At 44.1% G+C, this 15,242-nt stretch overlaps 1 protein-coding gene across 2 annotated transcripts in view; it reads right to left on the bottom strand.

The window, feature by feature from the left end:
- Positions 1-15,242, bottom strand: part of GMPR (guanosine monophosphate reductase) — a 51,199-nt gene that overhangs the window by 16,375 nt on the left and 19,582 nt on the right. For both annotated transcript variants that reach the window (XM_026073310.1, XM_026073309.1), the window contains exons 7-8: positions 11,499-11,541; positions 4,962-5,121 (exon numbers count right to left, since the gene is read on the bottom strand). In XM_026073310.1, the coding sequence (XP_025929095.1) occupies positions 4,962-5,121; positions 11,499-11,541 (203 nt within the window). The remainder of the gene's footprint in view (positions 1-4,961; positions 5,122-11,498; positions 11,542-15,242) is intronic.

The following is a 15,242-nucleotide window of genomic DNA, read 5'->3' as shown; positions in this document are numbered from 1 at the left end:
TATGTTTTCTTTTTTTTCTCAATACCTGAATCAGTGATTAGATGTTTGTGTTAACTGGCAATAAATTAAATCAAGTAAAAATCTGCCAGGTCAAGAGTGTTTTGCCCACAATGAATGCCTGTATGCAGGTTCTGCATGGATTTCAAAGGTGTCACAAAAGCTGGCACACTTGGCAGAGAGCTGTGTAACCCAGTCAGCGGGAACCACCAAGGGATTTACAGCTCTGACATCTCTCCTGGAGTTATGGCCCAACACTAACCCTTTCTCAGAAAAGAAAAGTGAAGAAGGAGCACTTACGACTCCCAACAGCTGGGAAAGATGTGCTCGCATGCTCTCAGCAGAGACTCAAGGTCTCTTGCTAGCCACTGAGAGGTGAATAGAAAGGGAGAAAGATTTCCTTTAGCCATTTTCCAGCAGATGCAGTTTGCAGTGCATCCCGTACTTCCTGACCAGCTCAAGCCTGTTGCTGGCATGGAGGGACAAGCACAGGGGGTGCGAATCCTGGCAGGGTGGATGGAGTGAAGCATGTGTGACAGTGCTCCAGCAGGCCCAGCAAATCGTGAGTGAAGCTAGAGGGGGTCAGGCTGCCACTGCATTAGGCAACCTTATGAGTGGAGCATTTAGGAAATGGCAGGAATTGGAGGCAGGTCTTTAAGGCTATCATTCAGGACACCAAGAAAAGGCAGGGAGAAGCAGCCAGCTGCTGATGCTGTTTTGTCTCTGTGGCCCAAATTCCACCCCATTGTTAGTGTAAAATACCAAAACTCAGCTTAGTAGCAGCTGTGAATTGCTGAGTGACCACAGTGGGGCTGCAGTGTTCACACAAAACCTGTGAAATCTCAAAAGGGTTAAAGAAAAGCCCAATAAATTGGCTTTAACTGAATAATACTGTGGTCTCTGTTCCTGCTTGCCGTATTTCTTTTCTCCCCTGAAAGAATCTTAATAATTGCCTTTCAGAAATTCCCAGCTCTGACCCATGTTCTTCATTGAAGGAGGTAAAAATGTATAAATGACACAGAAGTAATGAAACAGGGTACAGAGATTTCATACAAAATTAAATGGGATCAACTTGACACATTCATTACAAAAACAATTACTCTCATGACTTTATTTCCTGCAACAGTCATCTCACCTTACCTGTCTCTCAGTGCTTGTCAATTTTAATTTAACTGTTTGCTGGAGGCTCAGGTCCTCCAGACAAAATGTTTAACTTTGAGAAGATGAAGTTAAGTGACATGTAGCCTGATTCTGCAGAGAGCTGAGCACACTGAGCTCCCCACAGCTTGAATAAAACATTGTGGGTGCTCAGGTTCTTCTAAAGATAAAACAGCTTATTAGGATCACTGATACAGATTTACAGCTGAGCTTTTTACATGTGCATAAAGAAGCCCCACTGACTTGACAAGTTTGGGGTATCCAGCATTTAAAATGCTGCGTTAGAACCTTTTTGGAGCCAGTTCATCATGAGCTAAACTAGTAGGTGAATAAACTTCTTCTAAGTTTTCCTACCACAGTAATCAAAAGGAAAGCCTGGCCCTATTCCTAACTGCTCCTTCAGTGCCCATCATACTTACAGCACTGGATAACTTAACAATTGCTATTTTTAAACTACACACCCATCATGCTGAGGCAGACCAAGCAAGACCAAGACCAAGGCTTGTGTGGTTAGCGAACCCTGAGTAGGGGCTACAACACACACACGAGAATCAGCCCCTTCACAATTAACAGCCAAGTCTTACAGATTAGATGGTTGGAGCTACCAGCAGACTGGGGGACTCCTGCTATATTACCTGTCAGTGGCATAAACAAGCAACATCTCAGAAGAGACTTAAAATTTCAGATTGCGCTACTGCTCCCTTGTTGCTGGGTAGATTTAAGAACTTGATCCCCACAGGACTCCTTAAAATCAGCATGCAAAACAAAATACAGCAGAATTTGAGTAGCAGGGTCCATAAGAGCTTTAGAGGGTCTAGACTGAACCAAATACAGCACTTTTCTGTATTATTCCTTTATTCCTACAAGACATAGACAGTACTTGCATTTTGTGTCACTTTTATGAGGGACCAGTTAATTCTCCTGTTAGGGATAAATCTTGCTTCCAGATTACATGCACACCTATGTGGAGCAGAATTTACCAGCTGCCTCAGTCCTTTGGCCCACTGCTACAGGAAGGTTTCTCAAACTTTTCCTGCAACTTTCACCCACTCTGTAGTGGCTGGGCACTAAATGACTGTGCTGCACTGAGATCCATGCAGCTTGCCTGGGCTGCACTGTGTTCTCCTAGGGAACAGCCATCAACAACGCGCCCTAACAGCATCAGGCCTTTCCCACACTCCAGTTGCTGATACAAACGCAGGGTAGCAAAGGACAGCAGGTTTTCCTAGCTCAGATAAAAGGCTGCCATCACCTCCGTGTAACTGGCAGCTGCCACTTTTAAATTATAAGATAATTACTAGTGCCATCCACTCAGACCATTTGTTCAGAGGCTTTGATGCCAAGCAGATTTGCTGGGGAGAGAGGAGGAACCAAAAAAAAGTTGACGGTTTCTGGGGACTGGCAGATGAGCCCAGAGTGAATCAAAGCTCAGAGACATGCAGGAAGCCTTTCTGGTACATCATTTCAGCTTGTTCAAGACACAGATGGGCTTTTCTGCAGCCCTTTCTTCTGCAAAGAAACAGTTGTGCTTAGAAAAGAAAGGACACTGAGCCTGCAACCTGCTGTGCCAAAACAGTCTTGCAGAGCAACCAGGTGGAGACCCAGCCACAAGAGTTGGTCCCCTAAGCAATCCACTGGATGGCCTCAATGTAGCTAGATATCCTGAAGATAGGAGTGCTTTTAAAATGATACAAACACAGCCAACATGAGATTAAAAACTCCCTTGCACACTGCTCATCAGCTTCTGGTCAGAGCCCATGAAAGAGATGTGTGGGCTCAGGTCAAGTAGAAAGGGTACGCTGCACTCTGGAAAGACATCTAAGTCTGCCCCATGCAGAATGTAAAGGTATCCCTTTTCCCTTCTCATCCTATTAGAGGCAGAAAAATCCTGGCTTGAGAATCTGCCAGGATATACATATTCTCCTCAAGCTACAGTATTTACTGTATTATCTTTTTACTTGTTAAGAAATATCTTTTTTTGCAAAAACAAATGCCAAAACTCAGCACAAGTGTTTTTGCCCTTGAAAAGCACTTTACTATCATCCTTCATCCTATGGCCTACTGATATCTTTCTCCTCCTCAGTCTTCCTCACAAAGTGGTAGTGAACCAGACTCTGTATAGTAGGTACACACTATCAGAGAAGTGCAGAGTCCACAAGCTCTCTGCTTTCCAATCTTCATACAGACTTCTGTTTCAATGAGACTGGGTTTTCTGCCAGAGGAGGAATGCTAATGACTTCATGTTTCCAGGTCCCTCCTGCAAAATGCCTACCACTAACATTCCTTAGTCTCCATTACTGTTGAAATTTAATAGCGTATAATAACTAGCTTGGGACATTTAGGCCAAAGCAGACAAGTGTAAATGCTCTGAAATAGGCTGTGTCTTACCATTTTGTGAATACTAGGTACATTTTTAAGGCACATTGTCATGCTTCAGAAGTATCAGACAAAAGCCATCAGAACAGTTAGTGTCGGGGAGGGGGGGCAGGAGGTGGGATCGAAGATGCTTTCTACCTAGCACAAAGTCAGGAAGAGTCTGCTTCTTGGCCATGGTTCTATCAGCATATCTCTGTGTCAAAATGTGAACCCTATTTTGTTTTGTAAATCCCATTTTGTTTCAAGGGACCTGCCTTACATTCTACACTTTCACCTTCAGGGGTGCTGCAACTCTTGCCCCTAGTAGCAGCTGGACACCTTGGAAAAAAAAAATGAATGTCCTGAACGTCTGGAACAATAGGTAGTGCGACTGGCTCCAAGATCCTTACAGACAGCAGTTTATCAGATGGGACCAGAGCCTGAATCTGACCCAGTGGAACAGCAGAATCAAAAGGGATACCTCACTAAGCCAGTGCATGATGTAGGATGGAAAACATCCTCTAACAAAGTATGGAATAACCACATAGTTTAAGGGCAGTGATCATACCAGCCACTTGTAAGAGAGAAGAAATTGAGGGAACTTTTCCACAGTTGGCTGCTTTTTCAAAAAGCTGAAATTCTCCAGTGTTTTCAGGAGTAAAATAGCAATGTACAAGAGATTCCTTTGCTAAGCTTGTCTTCCTTGCCTTCCCAAGGGTTGTCTCTGAGGAGTTTAGCTGAAAACCCAAGTTCCCACATGCTGCATGATTTTGGGAGAAGGGGTAATGGCTACTCTGCTGCTCTGCTACCTAGAAAGGGGTGGGAAATCTGTATAGTAGGATTCTGCTGCCCCAAAAGACTGCCCACCAAATCCAAGCCTGGGTCCCAGGGCTACTGCCTGGGACTGAGAGCGCTTTTGAGGTCCTTGGCCCTCATTAGTGTTACAACAGTAACTGAACTCCACACTGGGGCAAACTCCAGCTGTGCTTTGCTGATCCACCATGCACCCACTCTTCGCAAACAGAAGGGAGTATGTGGGCCAACTGGTAGCCCATACACCAACAGGATACTCAATCTGGATGAGCAGAGGGCCAGAAACTGCAGCTTGGTGTGCCTTGTTCCAGCAGGTAATTCAGACACAGCCTGAGAGACCCAAAAGTCAGAACAGTGACTAACGATTTCCCAGACCCTGTACCTAATGCAGGAAGGACAGCATCCTGCACAGGCTGCAACTGAGTAAACAGGGCTGCTCTTGGCTATCCATCCCAGCTCCTTCTGCTGGCCTCCCCTTTGACGGCACCCTTCTCTCAGATCTGCTGCCATAACTGCTTGTTAACACTTCCTAAACGAGAATAGAGGCATAAGCCTGTTTGCAACAGATGCTATTTGCAAAATTCAGCTCCAGAAGTCACTGGATGGCTTGCTGCAATTGCTCCTGTGTGAATTCATACCTGTATTCAGCAACCCCTCCTGCATACTTCTTCATGGCTGTATCAGAGCTCATACCGTAGAAGAGTTTCACCTTCTTGCCATTTTTTTCCATAATCTCTCCAGCGCACTGGTCGTGGCCTGCAAACATTCCTCCAAGCATGACGAAATCAGCACCAGCTCCTGTGATCATCAGAGTGACAGATAAGGAGGGGGAGAAGAGGGTGAAAGACAAAGCAAGAACACAGTGGCCTTCAAAAACAATAGCCAGCCCTAAATACTTCAGTACAGAGAGTCCTCTCCTGCAATGGATGCAGCAAACTTGGAAGAAATGCTTTACTGAAGAACTGAGACATGCCAAATTGTATTTCTCTGATACTTTAAATGCAAAGAATCCTTTTCTGTTATGTTGAAGATGTAAATCATTATTCTACTCTACCTTACACTCTGTAAAAGTTTTGAATTCAGTTTTAACCCTTTAGCTCACAGAAGTACCTGAGCACAGCTCCTTTATTAACTCCTATGGTGACAGCAGCACTTAGAAGCCCTAATCACAGGGGTAGGACCTGTTGAGCTTGATGCTGTACAAACAAGAGGACAACTTCTCCTTCAAAAGTTTTCTAGGCTACAAGATGTGAGTAGGAATGTACTCTGAAAGGAGGTGTACCCATGAATGTACTCTCCCCAATACTGACAAAAAACAAGCAGATTTTTAAATTACATGATGGATTTTTCAATCCCATCAGCCACACAGGTGTTCAGTGTAACACAGGGTAATCCCTCACAAAATGCTCTGGATGGATGTGGTACAGAGCATGCAGCAGAGAGGCAGTCTGACTGATCGCTACAGCTCCTAAATACCACAGTGATCCAGGTACTAAATAACAATATTGAACACCCAAATATGCTGTATGTCTGTCCAGTCTGTCCAGTCTGTCCATCTCCCCTGGGTTTGCAACTCATGAGCTCAGTCCCACTGGGAATAAGATCCGGGAGAACATTTTGGGAATCATTCTTGGTTTCTACAGTTATTTCTAGTATTTCCAGCTAGGCTGGAATTATTGCACTGGCTGCTCTTACTGTGACATTTTGGCATATCCAGCCTTTCTCGGAAAAATCAAGTGCAGAGGTCTTATGAAATGTGAAAACATACACACATACATATACATATGTACATATATGCATATATATGAAATAGGTTTGGCTTTTACTCTTTTCTGAGCTTGCGGTTTCATCCCTGAAACAAAGTATTTTCCTGTCCAAATTGATGGCTTCTTCTATGTGCCTGTGTCAGAACAGGCCCCTCTGCTCAGCTTCTTCCCAGAACTGGCAAAGAACAGGGCTATAAACCTCACTTCATAGAAAGCAGATGAGCCTGAACTAACCTGTTCTGAACATGTCTGAGCTCTGGGGAGATCCCAGTCTAGGTAAGTCTGACATTTAGGATTCACTCATCTCTGTCACTAACCAAACAAAAGCACTGGACCTTGAGATCTGAACAGTAAGTGAAATCACTACTAACTCTGCGCAGTTTCTGCTATTTGTTTAAAAGCTCTGGAGACAAACTTGAATTTGGGAATACTTTGATCTCAGAATACACGTCAACTGTGGAGTGTGCATCGATTTCTAAAAGCCAGCTCCCCCCCACCGGCCCTTCCCCAAAGAGCAGACTCAGCAGCAATGCCTGGGAACAGAGAACCCAGCTGCTCTGCTCTGTCTTCACCTTCTTTTGCCTGTTTGGTGTTTGAAAGGAAAAATATGTCCATGATAAAGGGATATTAAAACTGACATTTGTGCTAAACTGCTGAGAACATCACATGCAATATTTACAGGCAGGCACCCATTCAGGTGTCCTATCTTGCCAGCTACCTGGCAGATTTTTCCTGAGTTCTCATTCCAGATGGCCAGGAGATTTAAAGCCTCAAGTTGAGTCACATCTGATACTACTATTAACATACAAAAATGAAGGGAATGCTCATCCTTTAGGATATTCTCAGTTACTTGTGGGGAGCTCCTGTTGCTCCCTGGCATGATCTTGCTCCAGTTTTGCAGAAACTAAGTACACTGGGAAATCTAGTTGATGGCTGCCTCATAAGTGGATGAAAACAACATGGGGAAGGAGGGAGAGGTCTGGGGGTCAATGTTTCAAGGYGGGCCCTGAAACAAGTTAAAGGCCTGCCAAAGGACACTCTGGACTCTTTGCCTTGCCAAACCATCCCCATGCTCCCCAGTCCTAATTCTGTCTCTGGTGGTAGGTCCCCCAGCCTCCAAATTATTAGTGCCAAATTGTCACAATCTCTTCTTAGATGCATACAAAATCTACACTTCAGAATCACAGAATTGTGGTTCATGCACACTTAGGTATCTATTATTTTTCTTTTGATTGTATATTTTGGAAGAAAAGCAAATATGTTTGAATTACAGGATTGAAACTCTTCCAACTTGAGTAACATTTGCAAACTGCAACATAATTCAAGTTTTTCTAGGAGAGAGGAGCCAGGTTACAGCAAATGCAGCCCAGAGCTGTGCTTCACACAGGGCAGAACTTCTAAACATTGGAATGACACACTCTTACTGCCCTGCAGCTCCAGGAATGACAAGCCCATATTAAATATGTTTTTCCAATGCTCTTCAGAACTTTCCACCCTGCTTCAGCAATGCAATGATGTCTGAAAGTTTCAAATCTGTTCCACCACTTTTGTACCAGTTAATCTCCAACAAGGAGGCTGCAGTTTTTAACATGTTCTTTCCTTACTTATGTATGCTTTTCTGTACTGACCAGAAGTGCTGGTGACACCTGCAACTCCTAGCTGTAGTCTTCATTTTCATGTACAGGTAGCATGCCATTATTTAAGGTAGCAGGGGATCAAGAACAYCTGGTAACAACCCCCACCAGATAACACAGGATGTGTTGGGGTACACTGCATACAGGTGTCTCAGTAGCTCACCTCCAGTCTGCTAGACTTTGCCTGTTTCAACAAAAAGCCATTTAGACATTGCTACACTGTGCTCCCCAGTGCTCTGATGCTGGGGAGGATGCTCCTCCTGGGGCCCTGCACTGAACCTGTCCTAGTTTTGCCCATTGACATCTCTCATCTTTCAGGTCATTACAGTCATTACAGAACATGTGTGCCAGCCCAATCTTGCAGCACTTATATACGTTTGCTGGTTCTGCTTGGAGTCCCTCAAGTGTCTTTTGTGTGCCTGATAATACAAGCTACAGATAACCAGACTGGCTCCACACACAGCTGGCTGGAGTTAGCTTTTGGAGCCCTCCAGGCAGATGCAGTGTAATTGTGCCTGGACCCCAACTGGCTCATGGAAGCAACATTCACCTGGGCTCTGCCTGAGCCAGTGAGCCTTCGCATCATTTGGTGTATGTACACAGTAATGGAAAACAGGAAAGAAGCCACTATGATCTGTCAGGTATGTTTTGGAACCAGTGTATGTCCCCAGCTGACTTTTCCATCTGACTTTTCCTTCCTTTTCCTTCCCTGCTCTTATATCTCTTCTCACCACTGCTGTAAGGAGCAGCAGTACTGTGTTTAAGATGCTGGCGCAGGATTCAAAGGCACATTCTGTTCCTGGCTGTGTCACATAAATATATGTGACCTCAGGCAACGGAACTTAGTATCTCAGTGCTCTGACTTCTCATCTTTAAAAATGGAGACGGTAGTGCCTCTCTGGGGCATTCTGAGAAATGTATTCATGTTATCAGCCTTTTCAAGGGTGCAGTTACGTGAACCATCTAAGAGGTCTACATAAAGTTCTTCATGCACTCTCTTTCACTCTTGCATCAGAACACCTCTTTTCTTCCTGATCCATGTATAGCTTTTCCATTATCATCTCCAACACACAATGGCAGTGTCATCTTCAGTTTCCCAAATCCAGATGTTCCCAGCCAGCAATTCCTGCATTCCAGCAGTCTCTCCCAAAATATCTGTAACTTGCAGCATTTTTGCCCCCCAACTTCAGTGTTTCTCTATTGTGATGTCTGCTTTTCTTTACTAGTCTTCTACCTTGTTTCCCCTCTGTGAGAATGCCCCATCTACCTCTGACTGCCAACACCAGTCAATGGCTGAGCCTCACCTTTCACGTGTAACACTTCTCAGCACCTTCTTCAAGGTTCTTCACAGCTCTTCATGTGCACTCAATCCATTTTACCCTGCAGCCCCTCTTGCTGCTGCCAGCTTTTCTCCTCCTGTCACATCTTTAGCCATTTTTCATTGTCAGCTTTCACATCTGGAACATCCTCATTTTTTTATGATCTATATGACTACCTTATCACTGCTTTATAATAAACCACTTAGCATGCCTTTCATGCAGACTTTTAACAAGGGTCTACCAAAAAGAGATGGTGTCATCATATGTTAACTGAAAGCCTTCTTCAGGTCTCTTCTCCATGCCTTGCCCAGGCCTCCATCTCCAGGTAAAATGGTATGTCTGTGTCCTTTAGCCCTCAGTCCATGATAGCCAATATATTTATGTGACTCCTCTCCCCCAAGAAGCTCTCAGCACAATTCAGTGTTAGGATCAGGGCTTTGGCTTGTAAATGCTGGGCATGGAGGCTGTCTTTTGCGTAGCTCACATAGCCAATCACCTCAATAGCATTCAATAAACACTGATAATAGTAATGTTATCTAGGAGTTTATTTTGCCTTCCATCTTGGATGGCACACCTGGTTCTATCTAGTCATGTTTCCAAAGACTGGCTATCTCAATGATACATAACCACATATGGTAAGTTTATTGTCTCAGAATAATCTCTGTTAGTTCCAGCCCTATACCAGTGACACATAGGTTAGACTATTCTCTCTGGTCTACTGCCAGTGTAGGACTACTGCCTATATAATCTTAGCTTTTTCCCAACACTCCTCTGCCAGGGCAATCCGTGGTAGCCTTAAACAGGTTCCACTGCAAATCCCAGCACCGCCTGGCTAGTGAGCTGAAAGCCTGAATCTGCCCTTCCACAGGTTTTGAACAAGTTTCCCCTCAGTGTGGCCCAAAAAGATTAAAAGGACCCTTCAGACTTGCTATAAACATTGCAAAGGAAAACAATTTAAAGACTTTGAAGTTGTTTCCTGTTGTTTTAAATTCTGGAAATGCTCTTGTTGAAATAAGACCTTTTCCATGGGCCAGGTTGCTGCTGCAGCAGCCTGGAATGCAGCAAGACCATAATCCCACTTGCAACAGCCTGACAACGACTCTGGCAACAACAGGGAGGAGCCAGGGAGCCAGAGAAAGCCAGGCAGAACAAAGGCTTCACCGCAGGCAGCATGATGTCAGGGTGGGATGGGGTGAGGAGAGGCTGGGTGGTTTTTTTTTTAACATAATCTTGTTGTTAGAGAGGGCGGGTGCTGGTGTTCAGCTATGTAAGAATCACCCATCTGAAAATATCTCTCCCTACCTCACCCACTGGGTAACCCAAGGGTCCTGTGAAATCTGGGGAGAGAGCAGATTCCTTGCTGGTAGCAATCACCCCAGGGCTGTGCTTAAAATTCTCTCATTAAGTCTCTGTTGTCATCTGACCCGTCTAAAAACAGGAGCTGTCTGCAAACTCAGAAGACAGATTTTGGTTTCAACCTTTCCAGGAGGAAAGTTTTTGTTGGCCGTAATCTTAGTTTGGGCCTGTCCCTGCTTTCCAGCCTTGCAAAGCTTCCTGCTGAGCAAATGTGCTTTATCATAATGTGCCATCTCTTGTACCATATCACCCTGAAATACCAATGTGAGGCTGTGCTGAACTGTATTCCAGGCACTTCCACACTGAGACATCTCCAAATCGACTGGTGTTTGGGGGGAAAGGAGTGTGTCTTTAAATGTCCTGCCAGACCATTGCTGAGTGCATTCAGTCTGATTCACACATAGAGCAGCAAGAAGGTTATGGCTAAGTGACAACCGTAACCTCCCTCCTCCCCAACTGATGTAACTTTCATGCCCAGCAGAAAATACTCAGAGATTAACTGCTCTATCAGTAAAAGCTGGTGCAACTTACTAAAGCTATTGGCATGACAGCAAATCTGTTAATTATTAACTTGGATGTTTTAGTCATCTGTTCAGCTCTAGGGGATACAGTATAAATAAAATGGCAGCTCTTCAAGTGGATAGCTGATCCCAAGAACATCTCCTGGGATCTGGCCTGCCTTTTCGCTTTGTTACTGTGTCCAGCACACATTCCACCATCTCTGTCCATTCAGGGCCCAGGTCAGCCAGATCTGGCAATATTGCAGTCATTCTTGAACCCTACTCAGAAGAAATCCTTATCAGTTTTCTTTGTATGACTGTCCCAGTGGCTATATCAGAAAGCCTGTCTCATGCACACCTGACAGATAGTTTCTAAATAGGACTTCGACCAGGGTAAGATCTTGCTCTGTAGAATTTGGACTGTGTAAATCAGACAAAGAGCAAATTTATATTAGGTGTATTAATTTCAGTGGAGTCAGCCACGGGGGCAAATGTAACCTATTGCTGATTACACATTCAGGGTCAAATTGACTCCTGCATCACTGCTGACTGTGCTGGACTTATGTTGGGAATAACCATGGACCTACATGTTGTCCTTACCAAATGCTTTGGCGACATCTCCTGGGCAGCTGCATCCTCCATCCTGCATAAAGGAAAGAGAAGACAGTGAGCAGCAGTGAACTCAGCCAGCGAGCACTCTGCAACCTGCAGCAGAACAGCCCCTCCTCAAGAACAGCATGGCAAGAGCTGACTGTGATGTTTAGTATTCAACATCTTGGCAGAGTTTTTAGGGAATCCATAATATTATTTCTATTGCTTTTCTTTTTTAGGCTTATTTACTCTACCATATAGTCTGTTGATAATACCACAGGTAACAGCAGCAATACAAATTCCCTACTACAATTTCCTAAATCCCAGAAATTGGAAAGCAAAAACTCCTCTGATAATCTGAATCACTCCCTGCCATTTTAATGAAAGGCTGTGTGATGTAGAGGTACCACAAACCCCTACCATAAACCACCAAAGACATTTAAAATAACTTTCTCAGCAGTTTACACTACATTAAAAGGTCACAGTAGGAGGGGTGGGGAAATACACCATCAGATATGTTGGATTTTGATCTCATAATCTTTGAGTTGGTTAATCTAATCTTTGGTAAGTGAAAATGAATCTCTTATCATACTCCTCACTGTTTGCTACGGGTTTGGTAGAGAAACATCACTTCAGTTCTTTAGCATTTTAGACCTGTGTGTTTCAGTTTCGGCGCAGAGCAAAGCAGTGGCAGATGAGGAGTTGCTGGCTGGGCAGAAGGGAAGTTATGTAGGTGTGATAGGGTTGTGAAAAAGGGAAGGCATGTATGAGAGTGCTATGGTTCTTCAGGTCTTGTAAAGGTCTAAGCATCAGATAAAAGATACTGACCACTTTCCTACCTGGTCACTGCGATGAGAGAGCTCCCTGCTCCTTTGAGGAACAGGGTCCTTGGCAGAGTGCTAATAGGTTTCCTGCTTTTGAAGCTGCTCCCCAGACAGTATGGTTACTTCATTTTGCTTCACCTCCATGTGGGCAGAAATGCATGCCTGCATGTGACCAGTGGCTGAGCATAGCTAGACCCCCCCCACCATCATCCATTTTAGAGCAGACCTGGGCAGGTAGCTGGCAGCAGGGCTGCATGTGAGAACCTCACTGTGCACACAAAGGATTCAGACACAAACTGAGCAGGTGGATCCAAAGTGAGTGGCTACTCAAAGGGTATCCACTGGAAACTGCATCTAGTAGAAGTTTAAAGGCTTTTATTCCATTTGCTAATAACCTCAAGCACATTAAGCCTTTTGTTGAGCTAGACACTCCCTACCGTCAGTTCCAGAAAGGAGTGCAGGGCTGACAGCTGAATCTCTCTCACCAGTGAAGGGCTCTGCTTGTGCAACTCTCTGACAAGCCTGTCAGAGCCTGGAGGAGGGTGTGAGTGTGCGTACATGTGTCGGGAAGAGGAAGAGCAGAGTTATAAAAAGGGGTCTAATAATCTTCAAAGCATTGTGCCTGGAATTTGCCCAATTCTTATGGCCTGACTGAGGACAGGCTGGCTATGGATGTTCTCTGGTAGATGGGCTACAGTCTATTCTTGTTGAGCATCTCAGTATCTGACTTTTATAATTATCCCAGTAGTGGGGGTGATGGAGGCTTTATACCTCCAGAAGTATGATAAGGATCAGGCATTACTGTGCAATCATTAGTCATCAGCTTTAAAAAAAATCACTTAGAATGTCACCAAATTACAAAATACTGAACAGATTAAGAGACTTTCTGAAAAGCTTATGAGTTACCATTTAAGATAAAAGGAACCAACGATGATGATTCACAGTGCTTTATTTGTAGATGTCTCCACTTACTTTGTTAAAGTGGGTAAATTTAATGACACCGTTTCACAGAAACAGAAACAAAAAGGGGGCACACTAAGCAGTTATGGCAGAAGATGGTAAATAATAGACCTATATGCATTAAAACACTTCATTACATGTGAGAAATCAAGCAGTCTCTTTAGAAAATAAGACTGCTTCTGCATTCAATCTGGGAAGCTTCCCCTTGCAGGCCAGCTGCTCCCAACAGGGGCCTGAGTCTGGACTCAAAATGAACCACTGGGCTACAGCCACGGGGCTCGCTGCAGGCTCAGGCTCTGCCTCCGAGCCGTGGGAACATTTACCTGCACAAATCCCCTGTGAACACGGGAGAACTGGGATTCTTCTAGAGTAGCCCTATTGAAAAGGGTTTCCATGGGGCCTGCAGAGGGCACAACTCAGACAACTGGGTGCTAAGGTGAAGGAGAGAGGAAAACAGCTTTCCAATCAACAGAATTATTTTAACATGGATAAAACAATGTGATTTTTCCCAGTCTTGTTCTCAGAACAGATGAACCATTTTACAACAGCAAAATTTAGCCTGAGGAAAAGAAATACAGGATGGAAAACCAGTTTGAACTGTGAATATTTGTCAAGATTATATGCAACTTACTATAAATTTATAAATTCTAATTTGTAAGTTTCAAGCAACCTTTCTAATAAACAGTATAACCAGCCTTTCCAACAGTAGCAGCAAACAGATAGCTGTTTGTTATGCAGAAGTTATATAAAGTATGTGACATATACAGTAGCAGAAACAATACATATGGTGCTTCTATTATGAAGTACATACACTGTGTGGAAAGTGTGCTGTGTGGAGGCAGTGATGGTATGGCAGTAGCTGGGTGAAGAAACCCTTAGTCATCCTTTGCACGGAATGCCCCTCACTCGGGCAGGGCAAAGGAGAAACAGGGATCTCTATCAGATGTTAGCCAAATGTGAGAGGATACATGCAAGACTGCCTTCCATTCCCCACATTGCTGGCTTACTAGGATACGTGACTGCCTCTCTACCCAGGAGAGGAGCTGCCTGACCTACAAGAAACAGAAACTTTATCTCAAGTAAGGCATTTCTGTAGGAGCTCTCCTGCTAAACAGCCTCTTCACTGTAACTCACTGTTGCACTTTCTCAAGGCTAATGGAGTGGGGAGAATGAAAAATGAGACTATTGGCTCCAGTACAATATAGCAGAGGACAAAAATGGTGCTGTACCTAAGACAAAGTTTCCTCTCTTCTTTCAGTGAGTTATGAAATATTCATTTCTGAGGTAAGCTTTGAGTCTTAAAGATAGTTTAGCATGAGAAAAGTAACAGGGGCAATTCTACCTCCCCCTTCACTGTGTAAATCACTCTAGAGAGACACTAGGCACTCACTTCGCCTATCACGTCTGCCTAAAAATTGTCACCTTTTTAGTCAACATATCAGCTCCAAAAATCATACGTAATCACTTCAGTAATGCAAACATGTTTAAACTCCCAGTGCGTGCTGCCATCCTAGCAGAGCTACTGGAGAACAGCCTTCAAGTCTGTTGTGTTCCTYGCAGTGCCTGTACCATGCTCAGCACTGTCGCTGTCTCATTTGAGGAGTGGGACTTGTTTCCCTTCATATGTAAGTTGTGACARCAAAGCAGAAACGAGGAGCAACTTGATGAAAGCACCAAACGAGACAGCAGATGCAAAAAAGTACTCCAAAGCACCTGTATCACATCATCAGCTATAATCAACAGATTTTGCTCATAAATTATGAAGATAGCTCATAGGCTTTGAATCCTTTCACATCCTTCCTGCCACTTCAATATCGATATAACAAAACCTGCTGGACATGTTTTCTTCCACCTAATCAATGTAGATGACTGTGGTAATAGCCTGCTTGGAGACACCTCCTTTGGCTCAGGCACAGCATGCCCTTTTCTGACCTACATAAGAATGGCAGTAGCAAGACATTTGGAGGGA

The sequence above is a fragment of the Apteryx rowi genome, unplaced genomic scaffold, assembly GCF_003343035.1.
Source record: "Apteryx rowi isolate R43461 unplaced genomic scaffold, aptRow1 scaffold_366, whole genome shotgun sequence".
Taxonomy (NCBI): Eukaryota; Metazoa; Chordata; class Aves; order Apterygiformes; family Apterygidae; genus Apteryx; species Apteryx rowi.
This window is presented reverse-complemented; position numbering and strand designations above follow the sequence as displayed.